General features: G+C 40.0%; 1 protein-coding gene across 1 annotated transcript in view; it reads left to right on the top strand.

Moving 5' to 3' along the window:
* Window positions 1-17,871, top strand: part of WWC3 (WWC family member 3) — a 91,407-nt gene that overhangs the window by 57,308 nt on the left and 16,228 nt on the right. The window contains 3 exon segments of the mRNA XM_054163460.1: window positions 8,340-8,582; window positions 11,490-11,579; window positions 12,672-13,246. Of these exon segments, the coding sequence (XP_054019435.1) occupies window positions 8,340-8,582; window positions 11,490-11,579; window positions 12,672-13,246 (908 nt within the window).

Below are 17,871 nucleotides of genomic sequence, written 5' to 3' on the forward strand. Positions count from 1 at the left end.
ATTTGCAGAGATAAAGCTAAATGTCAGCCCTGTTCTACACTAGTATGAACACAAAATTGCTGTAGTTTCATTGAACTGGCTTAATTTTCCCCTTCTAAAATCTCAGTATAAATGGTCTTTCAGCTTGCACTCCTCAGCCTGGTCTGTCACTATGTCCAGAGCTTTGCATACCTGGTTTTCCAAGCTCAGTATACTGAGGTTGTGAACTGAGTGTGAAGAAAGAATGCAGAACTTCCTGTGAGGTATCAGGATGTTCAGATGTTAACAAAAGAGTACATAAAAACAAATGCTGACATTGAAAAGAAATAAGAGTAAACAAATAATTGCTTGAAATAAATTAATTCTTCACTGAGTCCTTCACTCTAATTGCTTATCGTGTTTCCTACGTGCAGCTCAATCTCGCAGTGGTTTTTCATGCTGTGGTGCAAGTAATCTGTTCTTATGTAGTACCACTTAAAAAATGTTTTGTAGTAGTATAGTTTAACAGGTCCTCATTCAACCTATTTGCCCCATATTTAAGCCAGTATTTAGGTAGAGGTGATTTGGACACTAATTTCATGCAGGTCTGATTGTTATACTTTGTGCTGGCAGAACATTCTTTTACTAAGATTACTGACACGAGTTTGTGTAGTTAACTTTGAAACCCCTATGTATTGGTTTTGGAGTTATGATCTTTCTTGTTTCTTTCCAACTTTGCCTGTTTTGCCACCTTTTTAAAAATTTTTATACAACTCTCAGAACAAGGGTTAAAAAAATTCAACACTTTGGCCTCATTTTTTTCATGTTACAGTGAGGTTTTTCTTTGGGGGAAACCGTAATGCTGTCATATGTCTTGGCAGGGACTGGAAGCTTCATAGGCAATTCACCATTTTGTTGTTCTTGGAAAATGTACCCACTTTTGGATGAAATACAGGCTTAGAAAAAAAATTACATTGGTGTAAGCACGTTAGAAATACACAGCTAAATCCTCAGGATTTCTAACTGGAATAAAAGTCTGCATTGTAAAATACTGTATGTGAATGCCAGTGCATGCTAGCTAATGGAGGTTAATAGACTGGGGGGGGGGAAGGGCAGAACACAAACTGGTCAGTTAGCCTGTTATGTCACAGACTTTAACCCTTATCATTTAATCATGATAGTGATAATTTAGGGTTTCATGACAGTGGCTAAAGAAGGCTAGAATTTACTTTGGTATTGTTTAGCTGAGAAACATGCTAGTGCTGTGAAGATTGCATTAAAAAAGTGTAGTTTTGTTTTCCTGGTGTGCCTTTTCTATCTGTTCTTCGAAACAGTTCTCTTCCTGGGTGTTGTGTCAGGGAAGAGGATGGAGTGGTAGTAGCAATTCTGTAGGTTTCTCTTTTTTCTTTTTTGAGTAGCAGAAGTATTTCTCAGCTGAAATGCCAAACATTTGTTTATGTGTGGAATGCAGTATTTCTAAACTTCAGAAGTGAGATGGGGTTTGATGTTAATTAAGTGTAGAATATCCAAGTAAATAACCTTCCAACTAGAGAATGTTAATTGCAGTAAGGGTAGTTTTGCTGTCCCAGGATAGCAGCTCTGACAATAGTCTGTTGTTTAGCAAAAGCATACTAGTTGTTTTAAAATAGTAGCCTTATTTTGCCCAGTATATTGTACAGAAGTAATCAGCTTTCAGCTTCTGAGTGGAACTGCACAAAGCTCATTGCCCCTACCAGTTATCTCTGTGGTTGCATTCTTCATTTATCATGCATTCCTTCCCCTTAGCTTGCTGGCATTTCTGTAGGGCTTTTGTCTCTATTAAATATCTCTGTGTTCATTCTCCCTTGGCTGGTGAAATATCTACTGTTACTGCACAGTGTGGGTGACAGAATGTGCTGCAAGGGATTAAAATCTACAAAGTAGAAAATTGAAATGCTACAGTATCTCACAACTGTAAAGCAGTGTATTATGGCTGCCTGCTTGTCAGACGGGGTGTGGATACTTACAGCAAATGAGTACAACAGCCAACACGTTGTGTCTCCAGGTTTTAAGGGGAGACTTCTAAAATACATTGTGGGAGAAGAGTACACTTCTCCCTTAAAGGAAAGCAGGAAAAAAGCCCCACAAACTGAAGGGCAGTATTTTGTAGTTTAGTCACTCTTGTGGATCTAGCTAGAAGATCATAGAGCTCTAGACAGGAGCAGAATATTTGCCCTTTGTAATGAACACGCTCTAGAAATAAAACTATATTCTCTGTACGTGGTGTCTGAGCAAGGAGATGCAGTGTGGGGATTGCTGAAGGAACTGTTCTGAGGAGCTCAGGAGATGAGACCAAATGATGGTAGGAAAGTTGGCATATATGCCTCAAATAAATCTCCTCCCTCATAAAAGATACTAAGATGTTAATTCCTCCTTGAAAAAAAATTATCTAACTGCTGAGTTGTTTGGCCTTTGCAGAAATGAAGACATTCACATTCCCTTTGTTTTTCTCCCCCCCCACCCCCCAAGTTTTCCTCTGGAAGGAAGTTGGGTAATTTGCAATTTAATTTTTCCCATGGGTATTTCAGATTATGTGAGCTGTGGGTTCTGACATCTTCAGCATGCAGGGGAAGAGGTCCTCCCTCCTGTGTCTGATCCAGGCTTTGGGAGGAGGCGTGTAAATTGTACTTTTCAACTCGCCAGTCATGCTGAAGAGAGGCTCCATCACATGCCTTCTGCTTTTTACTCTCTTCTCCCCCTCTCCCCCTGCCCCCCATTATTTTTAAGTAAACTATACCTTCTTTCCATGAAATTTCTTCTCTCAGATCTGTCAGTGTGGCCCTTTAGAGAAGGAGGGGGAAAGGAGGACAGTCTTTTTGAACAGACAGCCCTAAGCTGCCTGGATAAATAGAGGTTTTAGTTTCAATCGCTATTTCAGTGAGACCACCTCTCATGAAAGCATTTACACACTGGAAAGTGTACCCCTTGAGCACTCTTCTGAATAGTCTGTTTCACAGAAATCAAAAGCAAATTGTTTTTCTTTGATAACTCTTAAGTTGTGCAGTTCAGTGTAATGACTACATGAAGTGTATTAGCAAATTGTCATGAAATGTCATTGCTGCAGTGCCTCATATCTTGAGAATGTAGTAATCAAGAGAGTTATCCCTCCAAGGTTTGTAACTGTCTGTAACTGAGATTTTCCCAGTCTGATGGTAATTGCCTTTAATAAAATAATATTTCCAAGCATATTCAGCCAGGTTATCTAGTTGGGGTGCAGAACCAGTAATCTGTTTATGCTTTCTGTAAAGTTGAATTCGAATATGTTATTTTTCAGTTCAGTTGTTTAAATCATACAGTGGTTGTCAACACTTTATTATAGCCTCCTCCTAAGCTATGCTTAACATTTTCACATTCCTTTTAGGAATGTTAGTTCTTTTCAGTGTAATTGCTGAGTAGTCACTTTGTTGTAAACTTGTTGTCTCATTACCAAAATTAATTTGCAGTTAGGATTTGAAAAGCACTTGCACAAGAAGCAGCACACCAGTGCAGTTTGTGCTTGTACCAGCAAAATACATGTTGTTTGGATTTCTATAGCAGTATTCCAGGACTGATACAGTAACACAGTTAAGTATTTTCCTGTTGAAATTAATTTTGTGTAGGCAGGTTTCAAGGTGTATTTGCCAAACTTTTAGAGTGAAATTTGGTGGATTTGCATGCTTTATTCTCCCAAACTAATCTGAAAATCTTATTAGGGGTGAAAAATTTCTCTGATATGTAAATTTCTGGCTCAGGCAGGTCAGCTAAACCTAAATTTCCCAGTGTTAGTTTTTAAATATAAAACTTTTGCTTCGGGCTATAAAGGTTGCTGAGCCATGCTCTTGAACTGCCTTTTAAAGTTCTCATTATACCATTTTACCTGTGAACCAGGGGGGAAACAGTAATTCCTCCCTTTCATTTGTTTTAGCAGGCTTTGCAGTTTTCTTAAAGGGGAATACCTATTTTTGTCTGCAAAATGTCAGTGAACTCTAAAGGTTTCACGAGCATCTTAAGCCAATTTAAGACCTCCTTGTTACTGAACTGGGCTGCCAGGAAAGCTGGATATTCTCCAGAGCGTACTCGTGTTGTCCGCCAAAGCCACAGTGGCACATACTTGCAAGAACAGCCAAAGGAGACACAGTGGAGAAGTTTTGTGAGCATTTGGCTGAGTTCCCCAGCTTCTTGTTCTTTCCATTTCTTTCTTCCCCTTTCCTTAGCCTTCTCCTTTTTGGGAGTAAATCATAACCCACTCTCAAGAGGATCCATAAATATCGGAAATTACTGAGTTCTTGCACCCACCATTACGTGCCTTCAGTCCCATGGCCACTTCCTCTTGCATGTGGGAGAAGTTCCCTGCCACCTGAAGTGGCAGAGAACTGACTCTAATTATAATCCTTTTGTAGGCCGAAGGAAAAGAATGAGCTGAGCTGATTTATGTTGATCATCTCTGCGTATTTGTGTGATCTTAGCCACCATTCTTCTGCAAATCGTAACTGGATTTTTGGGTAATTTGTTTTGTGCTCACCATTCTTCCCATTTTGTAGGTAATGAAAGCCTCAGCTATAGAGTAGTCTGGTAAGTCTAGGCATTTAAATTTAGGGGCATATTGATATCCTTGAAAAATCAAAGCAAAGTAAGTTTGGAGAAATTGTTGAAGCTAAAAGGACCAGAATTTGTAGGTTATGAAGTGCCTTGTCCCTTTTATCAGCATGAGTTAAGACCTTTGTGATGCTTCAGGTATTTCTCTCCTCAAGATACTTGTCTTGTTCATAATCCCTGTAATGGTCTAAGCATGAGGTTAATTGTAATTGCAAACCAGTCTGTGATTTTTCTTCAGGCTCACTTCTCATGCTATATTTTAATATATTATATATATAATATATATATAATATATAAATGTTCTAGAGCTCAGTAGTATGATTTCATTAGTGTTGTGTTCAGGTAGCAGTCATGAAAATTGGTTCTAGACACTAAAAAATCTTTTAGGTTCTCCAAATGCTTCCAGTAGCAGAAGGTTTGCCTCATTTTGTCTAGGCAGGGGGGTCTGTGTAGATCTATGATCAGTCAGACATGCTGTGAATTCTAAACAATACATGCTTCTTTGTGAAGGTAGTTTGTGTAGTAAACTACTGTGGCTGTACTCATCTTCACCATGCTGTGCCTACCCATATCTTGGGCCAGACATCGTGCTTGGTACATTAGTATGGCCATTTCAGGGCAAGTTTGCCATTTTCAATCGATGTTTAGTTCAGACGACCAGGTTGAACCTTTGTCAGCCCATCAGTGCCCCTCCTGCTTTTCTGCTTAACAGGAGCTCTTACATTCATCTCCATTTGCAATTTTTAAACACTGAAATAAGCAGCAAGGAAACCACTCATTTGATACCACCTACTTGAGCATGGAATGCAAGCTTCTCAGCACTTGTTATGCAAGGATGGGAATGGGCAAAATGCCTGGAATGTTGATGGCTCAAAATTAACTGTTTTTTCCCCAGGAATATGTTAAATCGCTACATTGGTGAGGGACCTCAGTGTCTGGCATCAGGCCAGACAAAAATAGTCTTTTGCAGTTACTACACTAAAGAAGTAGTATCTTTAAAAAATACCCAGTGGGAGGGAAAAAATGTGCTTGAAAAACAGAGACTTCAAAAAGAATATATTCCACCCTCCTGCTTTAAATTGCAATCTGTATTGCAGTAGGTGAATGCATGCCCCGAGTCTAGATGTGCAAACCTGTCCCTTTGCTGTAGCAGACCAGCAGGGAGAGTGGCTGGTATAGTGTAGGTATAAAATCTGGCACGGATAAGTATGGTGAGATTTACTTATGCATTTTTTTGTTACTGGGAGGAAAAGCTTGTGTTGAAGGCAAACAAATTGCAATTATACAACATGCTTAAGAGGCTTTTTTTCCAAATTATTATGTTTTCAGAAGACCTGATTTTGACTCTTTGGACAGTTGTGTTAGGTTTCAGCGAGTAAAACCATCAAAGCCTTAGGGTTGTTAAACAGACAAGGAGGTAAATTTTAACAAGTTTATTACTGGTAGCTTTTTGGAGCAACTTATCATACTGAGGGAATCCTCATTGGAAAGCAAGCACAAAACTCCCCCAAAACTTTAGTTCAGCTACAGGAAATACAGGTTGCAGAAGACTGGCTTATGGATGCTGAAGTTCCCTTCCCAACAGATTCCTTCACCATGCTGTTTTGCAAGTGTTTTTTCTTCGCTTGAAAGGAAAATGAGAGAAGGAGAACTGGTGGAAATGCTTGGAGTGTCAAAGGAATCAAAGTAAATACCTAATCAGGTTTTGGAACTCTTCAGTGATACAAACCTTCTCCACAGAAGTACTTTTCCTTTTAATAACAGTGTAATTAAGTTACCATACAACAACTTCCTACTTTCAAAGCGTCGGCATAACTGAAGCTGAGGGGGAAAAGCAAGCTTTAAACTGGAATGTCATACACAAAGGGAGTTACATGCTCTCAGCAAGCTCAAGAGGCTAAATTAAAGCCTCTTGTATTGAAGGGTGATGTTTTACTCTACAGCCGAGCTGATTCAGTTAAACAGTGCTGAAAGGGGGGATCCCACCTTCCCCACTTGCCTCCTGGTACTTCTCTCTTCCTTGTTGCCTGCATTAGCATTTCTTTGCTTTATTTGTTTGCTTCTTAACCAGTTCACTCTGCATTAGAGAAATAGCTAGCAAAACAATTGTGGGTGTTAAAATGAACGAGGGGACCAGTCCTGCAGAGACCTCACCAGACACATTTAGTCTTCTTTCATCCACAAGCTGCTTAAGAGCTTATGAACATGATCACTCAAATACATTGCCAGGGCTCATCTGATTCACACTCTCTTGCCAAGCTGTGATAACTCAGTTGTACCTGACTTCTCTAATTTTGTTGAGAGGACTTTGAGTCCCCATCTCTTTCGTTTGGCAATGAACAGTTGAGAATCAAGCCCTATATGCCTTCAGGATTGTTTACTGGCACTTCAACACCATAGCAGCCTGGGCAGGGGAGAGTAGAGGTCCTGACTCTGCTTGCTCTCCTGGCCCTGTGGCTTGGTCGATGGGGTGAGGTGTTCTTCAGGAAGTTGCATCTGGAATTCATGCACAATAGCTGAGGCATGAAATATGTAGACTATACGTAGCGAGTCACAATGGTGCTTTTCAGTAGCTTCAGCAGGAAGTTGGTTATTAATGCAAGGAGGAGGAAATGGTATTGAAGTGCTTGATAAAGTGTTATGCTTTAGACTAAAATGTAACATAATACCCAAGTCCTTTACTTGCTGTAAATGAAATCTAAGGGGGAGAAAATGTCTTTTACAAAATTCACAGTAAAATTATTATTCATATGTGAATACAGTCATTGTGAAATGACTTGTATTGATACTTTATTTCTCTTCCCATGATAATAACATAGCCAGATACTTTCCAGATGTCAGTATGAAATAAACATTGCCTGAGGTTTTGTTTTTGAAGGGGGAAACCTTACCTTTGTCATGTCTATGCTTTTTTTTTCAATGTTCTTGAGCATGTTGCTGCACTGTGCATCCTCTGTGAACCTTCTGTCTGCTCGTTATGTACTTTTGCCTTGCTTTGTTTGTTACTAGCTTTTGTTTCTTACCAGATCTTTTGGAGAAAAGATTAACTTATCCAAAGCACGAGCACACATCCTGCTTCTATGGCTGGCTTTAAATGTACTTAAAAAAAAGTATTTAAAGGGCCATAATCTTTTATGGTACGCTGAACTTTGAATGCTACCATTTCAAAGTGAAGAGGAAACTGAGGTATACAGCTACATATCTGTTGTACAGTTCTTTAGTTTCAAACATTCAAAGATCAGAAGTCTAGAATTTCTCTTATTTGCCTGTCATTTTAACTGTAGCATTCTGAAGTGTCTAAATTGCCCATTGTAAGACAAGCATAAGCATCTAGCAGTAAAAGAGTGTTGTCCCTGTTATGCTTATATACCTTTTGATTTTGCCAAAATAGACATTTGTGAAAGCTCCAGTTTTAGGGTTCTTTGTAATATTTATGAGGGTTCAAAATAGATTTCAGCAGAACAATTTCCTAAGGTGTCAACTGTGGAAGCAACTCTGTTGTTTTGTGTAGAGGTTCAGCGTATTGAAATACAACAACTACTTTTGGCTGTAAAGCCTATTACAGGGGGAAAAAAAACCCAAACAAAACAGGTTAGTTTATTGAGCCACAAAACCAAATAATCATCTGGAACTCCTCTCAATTTTGTTTTGAAATCCAGAAGAAGCAAGTCACAGAAGTCAACAGGCTTCGCCTTCTGGTATTTTTCCTCTTAATTTTCTTTATCCTTCTCTTCTGCATTTTGAAATATATTTATCCTCTTTTAAAGGGTTTCAAATATACAACAGCAGCTGGCCTTGCTAGACAACGAATCTTGGCCAGGAATGGCTGAAGCGGACAGAGACCGTCTCCAGCTCATCAAAGAGAAGGAGGCTCTTCTTCAGGAGTTGCAGCTCATCAGTCAGCAGAGGCGATCCCCAGAAGACATCGCACGTTTGGAGGAAGAAAAAAGACGTTTGGAGGATGAAATTCAGCGGGCTCGAGCAACATCTGCACATGGGGCCACTGAAAGGTTTGAGAACTTAAACTGGCTTTTTTGTCTACTGTAAGATCCATATAGGTAGTTTTAAAGGAAGACTAGGGAATGTCACTGTGTTTAAGAAGCAAACAAAATGTTGCTAGAGTAATTTGCAAGTAAAGGGAAGAGACTTCTCCTGACTGCCATTGTTTAATTCTCTCTGTTTTGAAGTTTTCGGAAGGAGAGTTAGAAGGAAGTTGACTAGTTGGCTCTCCTTTAATGAATCTAAAAAGTCTAAATAGGAAGAAGAAATCACACAAAAGGTGCCTTGGAAAAAGTCTCTATGATATTGTCTGGTAGTAGAGACCTGAATAACAGTACCTGGATAGGGAAAGATTTTTCTGTTATTTTGAAGTGGAGTAATATTCATCACCAGAAGCCTCAGAACAAAGGTAATTTTCTGCATTTGGATTCTGCCTTATAACAAAGGAAGTTAAATGATTAAATCTTTACTGCCTTTTGTATACAGTTTTTTTTCCTTTGAATTTGCAGTCTCAGCAGTGGGAGCATATCCCAACTCTGACATTCAGAGAAAATAATAAACAGAATCACTCTTGAAAACTTAAATATCAAGTTATGTATATGAATAAACATCCAAACCATGTTGGTGGGAGACACTGTGTTTATTTCAAAGTTGCCCAGTTTCTCCTGTAGCCAAAGAAATGGACAAAGCTTCTTAACCTCTTCTTGCTACCAAGTAAGCAGTACTCATTCTTGTTTCCCAGGCATGGTAAAAGCCCAGGTTTGAGGAAAACTGCATGAACCAGCTCTAATGTGATCTCTGTAAAGATTAATATTTACATAATTAAGACATGTGAAATACTTCAAAGTGGCTTCTATGTATATATCTTGAGAAATTCAGTGCCTTTGAAAAGGCTTTCTTCAGACAGTAAGTTCAGGCAATAGAACAGCTAACCCACAGTTCAATGTTCTGTATTTTTTTGCAGTTTTTCAGTACCATTATATTGGCTTTCCGGCCTAAACTGACAGAAAAGGGAGTTCACTTTACACTGCAGTGTAGTAAGTTTTACTTGTTGTTTTTGGGCTCTTGTGTTAGGCAGTACATACTATGTTGGCAAGAAGACCAAGCTAGTTTTCCATGTAGTTCATGCTGTGGAAACCAACGTTCCAATGTGATACTTGATATTTCAACTGCTAGCAAAAAGTTGAATAGAAGTTAGAATGATACTGAAGGGCACACTTTTTTTCTGTAACACATTAGAGGAAAGCTGAACAATTAGTAATCGTTGGGTTTGTGCTCAGGAATATCCAAACCCATTCCTAGTTAATGCTTTTCAATTTTTCCTTTATCCCAATCATGAGATACAAAGAAGTCTCCTCATTTAAATTGTTACCCCTTCTGTCCTGATACCAAGTTTTAAAGGCATTGAGTTATACACAGATCATAACTAATATACAATTTGTATGACAGAGGTAGGGCTTTTTTGTGTGTGTCTGTTTGTTGGGTATGGGTGTTGTTTGGGTTTTGGTTTTGCTTTGTTTTGGTTTTGTTTCTTTCTTTCTTTGGGCTTGTTGTGTTTGTTTTGTAAGGTTGGCTGGCAGCCTTAGTTGTAGAGGCACTTCTTGCCCTTTAACACAGGTGCCTAACTTACAGCATTGGTGACTGTGGAGTGCAGGTTCCTAAGTTTGTGTTTTAAAGTATGTGATATGGATACCCCTTGCAAGCTTTTCAATCAGTTAAGTTTCTTGTTTCCATTTGTCTTTTGGTTCCTGTGTTTAGTGCCTTTATCATATTAAGTTTACATAGTTGAGCTGCAGCTTCCTTTGCACCACTTGGTTTACCTGGTCTGGGGTTCACAGGAGCAGGAGAAAATCTGCAGTGTTGCATGTGCTTGGGCATGCAGCTTCTGCCATGTGGTTGCAATAAAGGGAGCCTCCCTGGAGAGTGGTGGGCTTGCTGGAGCGTAGCAGTACGGACCCTTGCCAGCATATGAATTGATGAAGTTGGAGGCCAACAAAGCTGAGAGATTTATGGTTTTACTGCTAACAAAGACATATTTTTTTCATATCTTAACCATACAAAGTTTATAGAAAGTAATGCTGCCACTTTGTTGTATCCAGAAGGGCTCCCTGTTGCTTTATTGCTTTTGTGGATGGGTTTATTTGCCCTCTACCCCCCCTTTTTTTCCTGTCTCCTTGCCCTGCACCCTCTCTGCCTATTAACTTGTTGAATTCTAACAGCTGTCATTGCAGTTGAGGAAGGTATGAAGCACTGAAATAAGCTTTCTCCAAACTCCATCAGAATCCAAATTTCCATCCAGCTTTTGAATGCAGCACTAGATCTGAGTGTACAAATGTGCAGCACTAAACAGATTACCACCCTGGTTTTATTTTTGAAGCTCAGTGGTGGGGCTTGGATAAACAGAACACCATGAGTAATTAATTCAGAATTCAGAAAACAATAAAGGCAATGGCAATAGATAAAATTTGTTATTTGAAATTTTATTAATTGCAAAATACAGATTTTAAGGTAGACATCTTACAGGCATCTGTGAGCAGCTGTATTCTAGGTACATTCCATTTGTGTTGTGGCAGTGGTACTGAGTAATTCAGCTGCTTGTTATTAGACTGGGCAAAAATATGTCCAGCAAGAGCTTTTTGTCATACATTAATATTCAAAATGCTGTATCACCTACTTGAATATAATGATTTATAAAGGTACTTGAGACACCTGTCTGGGAATTCTGCTGGAGTCTTGGTTCTTGTGTTCCTGCTGGAATCACCATTGCTGCACATAAGATGCATAAATTAAAACTTTTCATTAAACAGTGAAACTTCTTTTTTATTTCACACTACAGTGCAATACTTAGTAAGCTTGTGGAACTTTTGGAGCACTACTGTAATGAAGAAAACCAGTAATGTGTATCTGTTTAATTCCAGGATACTCTTACAGGAAAAGAGAAATTGTTTGCTTATGCAACTAGAGGAAGCTACTCGTTTAACCTCCTATTTACACTCCCAGTTAAAAAGGTGAGCTATGTAAAATCAGCAGGTTTTGAAGTTCAGCTGCGAGAGAGAGAGAATGATATTCTTGGTCTGTGAAGTTTACCTTTTAATACTTTTGTGTACATGTGCCAAGTAAATTAAGTTTTAATCAAATTTATACAGTTTGGTCAACGGGAGGTGATGATTTTGATGGAGGTTTATGGATAATATTGTCGATGGCTGCTTGGGCTAGATCATTATGTATGCCTGTTGCCTTATTTTCTGAAGAGGATATGTACTTAAACCCCATTGTAATATTGTTATGGGTTTAATATGATGAGAACATTCTTTTAAGCTCTCTGAGGTTTTAATATTCTGGTACCTTCTCCAAAGGAGGGGTTTTGGATCCCTGGTGAGATGACAAAATTTTGCCATTTAAATATGAGAATGTGCTAAGACCCACACAGAAGCCCAGCATGTTTTGCATATTCACACTTGCAGCTGCCTTTTTAGATGCAGCTCATGGGGATTCCTCAGCTCAACACCATGCCAACATCAAAAGCTCGGTTCCTGCTGTGTCTCACTTGATCTCTCTTAGTCACTTTTATTCTTCTCTCCCTGTCTGAGAGTGGGAAGAGGAAGTGGAATGGGATTCACGCTAACGTATGTCTTACTTTGCACTGGCAAAACCTGTGAGAGTGATGCTAGCACAGCCATTTGTTAGGACTTCCCAAATCCCTTCATACCACTTCTCCCTGATATGTTTATGACCATGGTTAACACAAATTCAACCTGGATCAAGCCCTTCCTCGATTTACACTGAGTCCACTTATCCAGATTCTACTGTGGTCTCTTTTCTGCTGAATTAGGGCAGCTTACACGTTGGAGGAAAGAGTCCTATTGGACCTTTTGTCTTCAGGTACCTGGCCCTGATTTGGTTGTCACTTGCCTGATTCCAGTGAAAGATGTCTTTGAGACCAGGGCAAGGGACATGAGCTAGACCTTGAAATGCCAGATTCTCTCTCTCTGTCACTGCACTGAATGCCCGTGAAGTTGCTTGTGTAATCTGTCTGTGCTGCTGTTTCAGATTGTTTGAAAGGGCTGCCTTTGTTTTTTCCCTCTCTTTACCTGCTGTAGTCTGTCAGCTAGCACCCTCACAATGTCCTCTGGCAGCAGCAGGGGATCTCTGGCCTCCAGTCGAGGATCCTTGGCCTCCAGCAGAGGCTCCCTGAGCTCAGTCAGCTTTACGGACATCTATGGCCTCCCGCAGTATGACAAGGCAGACGGCGTCACAGACTATGGGCAGCATTTGCGCTTTGACATCATTCCCTTTGAGTCGCTCACCAAGGATGTGCCTTACGCTGATCCCGTCGGACACTCGAACTTCAACAAGCAGCGGCGGTCGCTGGATACCCCGCAGTCCCTGGCATCCCTGTCGTCACGGTCCTCCTTGTCATCATTGTCCCCTCCAAGCTCACCTCTGGACACCCCATTTCTCTCTGCATCTCGAGATTCTCCCTTGGCTCAGATGTCAGAAGGTTTTGAGGAGATGGCAAGCATAGGAGCCCTGGAAATGCTCAGGGCTCAGACCACAGCACTGGGTGATGATGACACACAAGGAACGAGCTCATCTCATGTGTCCACTTACCCTGTGGACAGTGAAGGCTTGCGAGAAATGGGACCACAGCTGACTTCTGCCCAGACTGGTGGAGGTGAGTTTCTGGATGTTATTATTTTGTCATATTATCATAGAAGACCTCACAGAGACATAAGCAAACCATCACAGGAGAAATTGTTACTTAGCTTAGTGTATTTTTCTTCCATCAGTTAAAAATCACATGGTTGGTGTTAGTTGTAAAAAAACAACCCCAAACCAATCAAAAAAAATGAAACCCCGCCCCCCCCCAACTTTAGATTCGGGGCAGAGAGGTGAAGTAGTAGAGGAAAAGCTTGCCAGTAGGTCTTTAAAGAGTGGTGAACTGGGTGGGCAAAAGAGAATGGAACATGGGCTGACTGCAGCCTAGTGCATCAAGGAATAAATATTTCAGTCTTGGATCAGAAACCAGTCAAAGTATGGTTTAGTTACTTCTGAGGTCCTCAATTGTGCCCACGTTGCCATTATCTTGATAATTTAGAGGAACACAAACCCAGGGGAGATAGAAAAATGTCCAAGAAATTCCCCAGGAAAAACCCAGACATAAAACCAGGCAGTAAAGCAATGCTGCCAACAGCACTGGAAGGCTGGCAGACTGCATACTGAGTTTATGCATACCCCAGACCAGGTTCCCATGTCTTAAGTTCTGCAGTGGAGTAGAAGTCACAGTGGCGTGGTAGTCATGAGTGTATAGTGTACCATGCTCATGAGTAGAGTGCTTCAACAGCCAAAGAGCGTCTTTTAGGGTGGTTGTCTTGGTGGACTGGTGCTCTGCGATAGCAGAGGAGAGTTGTGTGCAGTTACAACAGCACACATACTGTTGAGTTTTATTTTGCTGACTCTGAAGTTGATGGACTGGCTTTAGCTTGCATTGGTGGAAGCTTTGGAGGCACAACAGAGATCAAAAGAGGAAAGAGAAACTTTTTAAAACAAGCAATTAAAACCCCTCAGCATACAAACACATGGGAAATCTCTTATCCTGTGTTAATCAATCAATAGAAGAACTGCTGTTAAAATGAAACAAGAGTATTCCTTCCTGATGGTATTTTGGTGTACTGGCTTGCTCATGTTTCTAATCAAGCCATACCAGTACAGAAGGATTAGTAGAGTTTTTGTATTAAAGTTTGTAGATGCCATCCCACTTCTATATGCAGAAATCTGTTAGCAGTTGCTTTCAGGACTTAGGAGTAATGTGAAATATAGTGAGAGAATGTATGGTATTATCCTACCAAAAATTCTGTTTGTCAGTTGACAACAAGAAGGAACATTGCCAGTATCTAAAAAAACATCTTTTAGCTTTTTATGTTTAAAAAAGAGAATTTCACCCCTGTGCTGAAAAGTCTGTTGCTCCAACAGCATTTTGAGTCCAGGCTCGCCTTCTTTCCTTAACACAGCTGGCATTGCCAGGAGATACTGTTGCAGAATTTACATTTACTAGATGTAAACATTTCTTGTGCCCATATTGCAGCTTTCAGACCAAAATAAACAGAATTCCAGAGACCAGCATGTAAGCTTGTGCTTAAATTAGTGCCGTGAAAAGTCTTCCTGAGGCTTTCTTTAAACCTCAGATCAGACCACAGCATGTCTTCACCCACTGTGGTAAGCGAAACTATGTTAGTAGTTCATTTATAGCTCATACGTGTTTCCTAGAAGTGAAGGCCTGGTCTGAAGGGCCTAGGGAGCAATAGGATAAGGGACAAGTTCCTGCTTTGGTTTTACCCTTCCCATTTGTCTGTCACGTTTCTGTGCATTTCACACTTCTCTGAAAACCTCTGTCAGAACCTGCCTGTGCTACCAGCTGCCACTGCTGCAGTGTCCAGCTCCTAGCCCAGGGGTCACAGCATTACTTTGTGTACAACAGAATGCTTTGTGTTGCCTTTTGAGCAAGAATGTACGGTTCAAAGGTAGCCAAGCTGTCTCTATATTTTTTTTTTTTGGTGGGATTGTTAGGGTTTGGGGATTTGGTTCTGTTCTGTTTGTTAGGGGTTTTTCTGGTTGGTTTCTTTGTGTGATTTTGCATTACTGTTTTGTGTTTGTGTGTTTGTTATGCATGTTTGGTTTTATATTTGAATTTGAAAACAATAGTTTAAAACTTTTTTGTCTGGAGTCATGGCTACCTTGAGTTTCATACAGAAAAGCTGGTGGGTTTGGAGCTGTAGTGCAGTTCTTTTCAAGTGTCATTTGGAAGTTTTGGAATAGGTACAGATTTGTACTCTTTTCTGGAAGAATTTGGTGGAGCATTGAGCTTGTATATCACAGTCTGGGAGGCTCCAGATGTTGGGGGGCTTGTTTTCTCATTAAGGTGCTACGCAGTGTGCTTTGCTGCTGCCACCCAATGGTCTGGCAGCATAACGTAGTGATGCAAAATCAGTAAGTCTGCTCGACAAATATTCTGCCTGTAACATCGCTAGACAAAACCTGATGTAATTCTCACAAGTCCTGGGAGCCAGGAGGGTTAGCACTGACTAAGCTGTACATACTTTACACTGAGGCAGCACTTGAGCAGGTCCAAGCGTTCTTCAGCAACTGCAGTTTTGATGGTCTGCTGCTGATGTGCTGTTTCCTGGTTCTGAATCTGTCTTGGGGGCATACTGTGAAAAATGTGAGCATGTGTGAATGGAGGGAATATGCCTGGAAGGTGTTTATGTAGCTGGGAATGGAAGAAATATTCATAAAATACCAATATCTTCACTATCTCCTCCTCTCTGTCATAAAATAATCTTTCAAATGCTGAGGTGTCTTTTAATGCTTAACTGGTCTCTTCTTTGCAAAATGTTGTCATGGATCCAAGAGATGATTTATCATTGTGTGCTTTCCATTTTGTTTTGTTTCTCATGCGGCACAACAGAGGTACTGTAAGTGAGCCTGCAGTTACTTATTGTGCTGTTTTTGCCTGTAATTCCCAGTGTGGCTTTCTGTCTGAGGTGTTGGTTGGTAGTTGGTTGGTTTGTTTGGGGTTTTTTTTGAGTTGCATGTGAAGAAATGGGAAATCTTGCTACCTTTGGTTTGTTTGATGTTGTGCTGTATCTGTTCAGTCGTTATGGCATACTTAACTTTTTTGCTCTGTCAACTAAACAATGTATTCATGGCTGTAGTTAAATTTCTGGGGAAAGTGTTCTGTGAGCTTCAGCTTCACTATATAGCAATGCCTGACAGCATCACGGCAGGTGAGGTCTGTTTATGTCCCTTACTTAGTTTTGTGGAAGTGTTTGACTCTTTTATTAGTGCATTTGCAGCTGACATGCAGTATTGGTACTCTCCTAAGCTTGCAAAACATGCTTTAGAGTTATTTATTTACTGAATTTCTTTGGAGTTCACTTTTTTCCAACTAATGACAACTGAAAATACTCTTCCTATCAGGTTGTTGTTTATCAACCTTTGACAACCAGTAGTTCTGGGAATTCATACGTATTGTTCACCAATTTTGTTACTTAAATGAGAAAATGAGATGTCTCTCTTAGAAACTTTATTTTTAAGCAATTCTTTAGCATTCAGCATGGAAGGTTTGTAACCTGTTCTAGGCTTTGCTCTGTTTAAACCAATTTCTGACATTTCTTTCTTCTTGACCAATTTTTCCTGCTTGCTTTCTAACAAACTGGGAACATGAACCTCCAAAGGAGAGAGCCCATGAAGTCTTTCATCTGCTGCATCTATAAAGGAGTGACCCAAAGGCTTTATTTACAAAAAGAAGTCACCCTAGTGTAACTTGCTGAAATTAGTACAGATATTATGGAACACTTCTGTACAAAATGTGTATACTTTTGAGAAGTTCAGCCTCTTTCCAGAGAAGTAAAAGTATTGGGAAGCCTTCATAGTAAAAGATGTCTTCACAGGGTGCAAGTTTTGATTCTGCAGAAATGCTATTGACATCTCTTTCCCATTGCTTTTCTGCTTTGAGGACAGTCACTGGACCTTAAGCAAAAGAGGAGAAAGTTGGTAAAAGTTCTTCACTGCATGGTAAAGAGATGGCATAACTTGTACAACTCTCTTTACTCTCTTTACTCTCTTGAGCTCAAAGGAAAACAACCTCAGATTAGGAGCTATCGTCAAAGTGTCAAAACCATACCCATGCAATTCCTGAGCATTACCATTTGTGCACATACTTTAAAGGATTGGCAGCTGCTGGACCTACTTGCCTGTGCAAAACCTGATGTATAACATTCTTGTTGATTTACTTATAACATGAAAATGATTGCTGAGTCAGTGTTTATGGTGTTGCTGATGATTTGGGGAAGGGTGGAAGAAGGGACTGAATATTGCTTTCTCCTTCTCCAGTCAGTTTTCAAAGTAATTCAGCAAGAATTTGAAACAACAGTGGTCTGAGTGAGCTGGAAAGCACTGGTTCTTTTTGATAATGCCTCTCAGACTGTAAATAAAAGCTGCTATTATGCTATGGTATAAACAGTATGTTTTGTGACTTTGTGTTAGGAAACAAATGAGAACAAAACCTCGCATTGTGTTATCAGATAACTTCTTAAAAGAATTAGTCCCTGTGTTTGTTTTCAACCTATTGTATTTCGGTAGGTAAATCATACACGTTTAGGGTATCATGTGTACATATGTTGAATGAATGTTAAGTCTTCCTCCAGGAGGGATTATGCCACCAGAAAAGCATTTAACAACAATGCAATGGGTTTATACTTAGTCCTGTCAGAGAGAAGTTAGCCACAAACTTCCTTCCTT

Source organism: Dryobates pubescens, chromosome 8 (genome assembly GCF_014839835.1).
Source record: "Dryobates pubescens isolate bDryPub1 chromosome 8, bDryPub1.pri, whole genome shotgun sequence".
Taxonomy (NCBI): domain Eukaryota; kingdom Metazoa; phylum Chordata; class Aves; order Piciformes; family Picidae; genus Dryobates; species Dryobates pubescens.